Consider the following 6,447-nt stretch of genomic DNA (forward strand, 5'->3'; position numbering starts at 1 on the left):
GTTTTTTTCTATTTTATTGGTGTTTTCTTATTGAAACTTGTGCTTGTCTGCTTAGCTGCATGTTCAATCACAGTTTTTAAACTGAGTGAGTCCCACTGATTTTCCTATTGCCTTAAATGTCATAATTAATGACACATTTTACCCTGTAGATTTGGTTGTACTCAACGTATCATAACAAATGAGGTATAATTTTTGAGGTATTATCAAATGCTTGCACTAATGACAGATGTTCTGACTGAACTTTCTTCAGAACAGGAAGACCACACTCCCAAAGGCCCATGAGATCATGACAGTGTATGTCAAACACATTGAAAGTCTTAGTTCATACCCAGGACAACATGTAGTTGAAGCTAGCCAGGCAGAGGAAGAGATGAAATTTAAAGGAGTACAGTTAAGAGTTGGCAGATCTTCCATCATCGACTCTGCACAGTTTGTTCAAGCAGTGGCAGAGAGTTTGAAAGACAGACTCTTTACAACTGCATCTAACAAAGTACAGGCCAGTGTCACAGCCAACAGAAAAGAAACTTACAGCAGATGGCAGTCCTTAACCCTGACAAGTGGGACAATGACAATCCCCGACATGGAGAATATGAGGTAAGGGCTTTGTGCCATCTCCTATATCTGAACGAACACGAGGCCCACCTTGGATTCATTGAATACAAGGCAAGTGGAGGAAGAAGCATTCCTAACAAGATGAAGAAATTGCTTGTGGCAGTGGATCCATTGTCAGCAAGTAATGCAGACTGAGCGTGGGTTCAGTACCATGAACAATATCATCACTGAGGACAGGAGCAAAATGACTACCAAGACTGCTGCAAACCTCCTCTTTGTCAGCTCAGTTGGACCACCATGCATGCTGTGGGACACAGTGTCTTATGTGAAGACCTGGCTGGGCAAAGGAAGAAAAGCAGCTTGTGCAACAAGTGGTTTGACATGCCAACACTCTGAAGAGGACAACTACTTTAGATCTCTGTGGAAAATCTTTTAGGTGTTATGTTTTGATGAGGGGTAGATCCACGTTTGGGTTTTGCTCACAACTAACTGTTCTTATCAATTTATGTTATACTGTTGTCGGAATTTCAGGTATCAAATATGGATGTTAGTTGCAGTTGTAATATTGAAAATTTCACATAAACCTGTTAAAGCAAACACTTACATTTTTATGTTTTATGTATATGTTGTAATGATCCATAATTCATTCATTACTGTTAATAATTATTATCCAAAATTATTATTAGATGTTCATTAGTGCTGTTGCACTGTTACGTTCCTTTAAGTTAGGAGGTGTTTTCTGGTTACCAGATGGCTTTCTGGGTGTGTGTGTGTGTGTGTGTGGGGGGGGGGGGGTTGATGGACTAAAAGTGTTGAGCTGCCCTGGTATTGTTCAACATTAATAAATTGGTGTTTAGAGCAAAAGTTTTGTCTGATGCTTGGTTGTCCTATGAGAACATTGTAATGCATCAGAAAATTATTTGTCAGTGATTCATACATCTCAGTTCCTTGATGTAAATGTAAAATGTTGATCTGTTCATATATATATAGTTTTTGTCATAGTACCGGCAAGACTTTAAAACTACTTTCACCCCTGAGAGTCACTGATGTGCATTCTTATCAGACTGGTAGTGTTGCTGATGTTGTTGAAACACATCAATAAGGTGCTATTTATAAGACAGTTCTTGTGGGCAGGCCTCAGACTGATGAAGTCTTTTGGATAAAAGATGATATGTTTCTTCCAAAAAGAAACCGTCCAATTTAACCATTTTTGTGATTTCTTAACAGTCCTAATTATATTCTTCCCCCACAAAATATCCTTAAAGTGACCTTATCCTGTGGTTTCGGGGCTTTATTGGGGACTAAAATGATGTCTGGGATGCAGACAACAGCTTGAACAAATTGGTGCGATCACTGATCTGACTGTACAAGAGAGTCTCTATTTTCTTAATCCGCCTACCACATGCTGGGCCATGCTCCCCCTGAGACCATATGGCCGAGTCCGAGAGCAACCAGCACACCTCAGCTACGTCCTGTTCTGATACTGAACTCAGGAAGAGCTGACTCTCTAGCTGCGCTGCTCTTGGTTTTTTTTTAAATCACTTCTCTGCCTGTGAGTTTTCTCCTATAGTATGTATTGGCTGAACACGGTAAACATTGGTTATTTTGACCAGGAGAGGGAGCTATAACATTATTTATCAGCACCTCATTACTCCTCTGTATTTGTCATTAAATAGAAGAGGATTCTTTTTCCCTAGTGAGTTTTTGAAAATTTGACATTATATTTCTGCAGCACTATGCTGTCCACAACGTTTCCATTCGTGGTAAATGTAAGGTGACGTTTGTCCTGCACGCTGTTGGTAAGCTCTTAGTGTGTTTGTGTGTGTGTTCCTCCCCTTGCTGCCCAGGAATTTGAACATGGTGGATTTTGTAGCTCAAAAAATGCCCTCAGAGAATGACGTGCATGTGGCAAGAAGCTTTCTTACGAAGATTTTGCGAAGTTCCATGAGGTATGGTTTTGTAGCTTCACCCTGCAGAAGTAGTACATGTCTTCCTCTATTCCATAATGCCTGTCTCATCCCTGTTGCCATATAAGCAACTTGTTTAGTCATTATTTCAGTCATTTCTCTCATTGCATCTTTCTTGTTGATCATCACTCGTCCTTATTGGCATGTCTGAGCACTGACTTGATTCATGTCCATGGATAAATAATGTTCATCATTCTTGTAGAACATAAAATCTACGTCTCGTTTGCTTTGTGTCAATATTTATTAGAATTTTGAGTTTGTTTTGTTTGTTTGTTTTTTGGCATGCTATCCCAGAAAGAACTGTTTTAAAGGGTATGTTTTTATGCTTTACTGACAACCTTTACTACAAATGTTTTTAACAAACTACTGGTAAAACAAATTTTAAAATCTTCAATTTTTCATTACTTTAAAGATTAATGGAGTTATTCAAAAATATGATATATTACTGACACCATTAAATAGAAACATCATCTCTACTCTTTCTTCTCTAAATGCCCATTTTTAAACATTTTTGAACTTGCGCTGTATTCACCAATGACCTTTAGGAGCTCACCAACATTTCACAAGTTTCAACATCAGAAATCTGCAAAGTTTGTTTCAAATTGTATATCTAGCATGTTCATATGTTGTTGTTGTAGTTGTTGTAGTAGTAGTTGTTGTTGTTGTTGTTGTTGTAGTTTTTTTGTTGCTTTTTTTTTATGAGAAAGAAAAGTTATATGTATGTAAGGAAGCAGTTTTCCATACGGAGTTTGTTCTTCAGTTCTCTCTGTGTTTGGCTTTTCTGCAGGAGGAATGAACCCGTAAACAGGCCTCACTCCTGGCACTCTACTAAGTTCAATGAAAGCCAATCAGAAACTGGCAAAAGACAGTCTTCATACACACCCAGAAATGACACAAGGTAAAACTGAGATCCTCAAGTTTTGCTATAAGTTTCAGCTTTGGGCTCAAGGGGTTTAGATTCAAAGTGTTAGATTTTATTACTTAGTCTGTGTACAATACGTATATTTTGTTCTCCTTTCTCTAACTGTATTTTATGTTCTATAGAAGATACACTTTTTTCCATTTTCTGTGCTGTACTGATTGTTTTCTTACTTTTGTATTTTCCTTTAACCTTCAGCTCATCTGCTTCTGATATATCCTCTGGCTGGGAGCTGATAGACCTGCCCAGTGTGTCCAACCAGTTCAGCTCTCTTGACAGCACGGACAACTTGGAGCATGTCTCCCACTCATACCCTGCTGACCAGCTTTCACCGGCTAAGTCAAACAATGGAATGGAGCATCTCGGAGAACGGAAACGAGACTCGGCCTATAGCACCATCTCCACAAGCTCCAGTACACCAGACTGCACAAAAAGCAACACTGCCTCGACAGAAAATGTTCCTTTTAAAGTTGTTCAGTGGGATGCAGGAGCAAAGAAAAATGATGTCAGAAACAGCCAGAGCTTGGTTCCTGAGTGGGTGAAACACAATGATAGGTTCGCATATTTCCAGATGCCAGGAGTTAACTCAGGCCACAGTGGTCCACAGACTGAAGACTCGACTGGTTGCCGCCATTCCACTTCCAGCAGATCCAACTTTGGACCTGTGTGGAATGTCCCTGAGAACAAAAAGCCTGCTTCACCCTCTCCTCCTCCTCCACTTCCACCAGCACGCAGGGATAGCTTTGCTGTAACAAAGGTGCATGAAAGAGGAATAGTTTCTGCTCATCCAGAAGGGCCTGACTCGCACGAAAATCACCACAATTTCCATAAAAATCATAGTGAAAATGTTAATACTTCATCTGATAAATTTAGTCACACCCATTCCAGCTCAAATAAGCAACATTCCTACTTCAGTGTTGTGCAGCAAGGCCATGACCCCCACAACAGACACAGTCACCAAAGTGACAAAAGCACTTCTCATCCTTTGACCTGGGCCATATCTGTTCCAAAGCCACCAACTGAAGATAGTTCTTACTCAGTCTCACTGCCCACTAATGGGTCAACACACTTCACGCAGGACCACAGACAGAACTTAAGTACCTCCCTGTCTTCTTCAAACACTGACCAAAACACAGACAGCACTGGGTCTAGTCGATATTACTGTGTCACTACAGGTCAGCCCACACATCACAATCGCATGTCGATGTCTGATGTAGCAGAGGACAGAAGGGGTGAAGCAGAAAATGAACAGCACACTTTTAAAGCACAGGCAGGCACTAGAGTCAAATATCATCTGTCTCAGCAACAGCAACACTCCTCACACAGTAAAGATAGTAGTGCTTACAGCAAGCACCAAGTCACTACTGTCCCCGAAACATCTGGACTTACACCCAGTTCTGATTATGTAGGTCAGAAAGGACACAACATACAAACTACAGAATGTCTGTACATTAGTAATCTCGCTAAGAGACAGCCTGAACAACGCAAGTCTCTCACTACACAGATCAGAGATTTGCCTCAAGACACTAGAAATCATAACCAAGTGAACAAGATCTGCCCTCAGATCACCCCGATGCTTCACTCTCTGTCCATGGACGTCACAAGCCAAGAAGAGAAAGCAAGAGACACAAACTCTGAGGACTTCCTTGAAGGCAAGCAGGTAAATCGCAACAGCCGATTTGCCACCACACTGAGGAATGAAATCCAGATGAGAAAAGCAAAGCTGCAGAAAAGTAAGAGTGCAGCTACCCTCCCTGATGCTGAATGCGCTATGGAGGAAGACCAAAATGTCTGGAAGTCCACTGAAAATTCCACCCCAGCATCTGCCGGTGGGTGCTTTTCTAACGCCTACAAAGATCATTTGAAGGAAGCACAAGCAAGGGTGCTCAAGGCAACTTCTTTTAGGAGGAAAGACTTGGAGCCTGTCTTACAGGAGCACCCTGCAGCTGAGGTCCAACCCAGCTACACATCCTCAGCACAGGCTCGAAAAGATGTCACCCCTCTTCCATCTGTCACAGAGTCAAATAATTCAGGACTTTCTTGTGGCCAGGTAACACGGATTGGTAGTCGGAAGCGTTTTCCTTCAGAAAAAAAGATTCTGTCTTTTTCTGAACCAGACAAAATCCATGAAGTCGGGGTTGGTGAAAGTCTGACTATCACTGAAAATGTCAGCTCCTCACTAGATCACCAATATTTTTTGAAAGAAAGCATGAAGCCCGAATTTCCTAATCCGATACCCCCTCAAAGTCATTCCAAGAACAAAGGTGAACACCATGCTTCTTGCAGCTCTGCAGAGAACGCAATGAAAGAAGTCATGGACGCTGAGGAGGCCCCAGGAGTTCCTCACTATACTCAGTCCTTTCAAGATTCCCAGAGACTCGGCACATTTGCCGAGTATGAGGCAAGATGGAATATAAAGAGGAAACCTGCAGAGAATAAAGCCTCAGGACGATCTCATTCAGCTGATAATATTCTAGATCCAGGACCAGAGGATAGAATGAAGACCACCTGTTTTCATGAGAGATCCAGATCGTCTCCTTCAGCAGATTTCTACGGACAGGTAAAAATTAAATTCCAGATGATAGCAATATCTCTATTAAGAAATTTAACTTCTGTTTATTGCTATTTTGTGTCACCCATCGCAAAGCCAAAGCGAAGAGGGAAATTGGAAATACCCTACATTTGTTCATCCGCCCGTCCATTTGTGCATGTTGTGAGTCAGAGTCAGAGTTTCTTTGAGATTATGTACACAGGGTCCCAGTTACATCCCACAATAAAATGTATAAGAAAAACAGTAATAAGATCTAAGATATGAACTACGAAAAACATCAACTAAATATACACTAAGCACTCATAGCATAAAAATAATAAAAACAGTACACCGAACAGCAGCACGAACATGAGTCTGTGTGAGCAGATGAGCACGAATGAACACAGCAACATGAAACGGATCAGCAGCAACATGAACCAGATCAGCAGCAACATGAAACAGATCAGCAGCAACATGAA

The 6,447-nt window shown here is 41.2% G+C and overlaps 1 protein-coding gene across 1 annotated transcript in view; it reads left to right on the forward strand.

Moving 5' to 3' along the window:
* The first annotated feature begins 565 nt into the window (after nt 1-565).
* LOC119407553 (protein Shroom2) overlaps nt 566-6,447 on the forward strand; it is a 6,118-nt gene continuing 236 nt past the window's right edge. The window contains exons 1-3 of the mRNA XM_037674373.1: nt 566-594; nt 3,307-3,417; nt 3,637-5,998. Coding sequence (XP_037530301.1) covers nt 566-594; nt 3,307-3,417; nt 3,637-5,998 — 2,502 coding nt within the window. The remainder of the gene's footprint in view (nt 595-3,306; nt 3,418-3,636; nt 5,999-6,447) is intronic.

This window comes from Nematolebias whitei, chromosome 3 (assembly GCF_014905685.2).
Source record: "Nematolebias whitei isolate Nwh7 chromosome 3, NemWhi1, whole genome shotgun sequence".
Taxonomy (NCBI): Eukaryota; Metazoa; Chordata; class Actinopteri; order Cyprinodontiformes; family Rivulidae; genus Nematolebias; species Nematolebias whitei.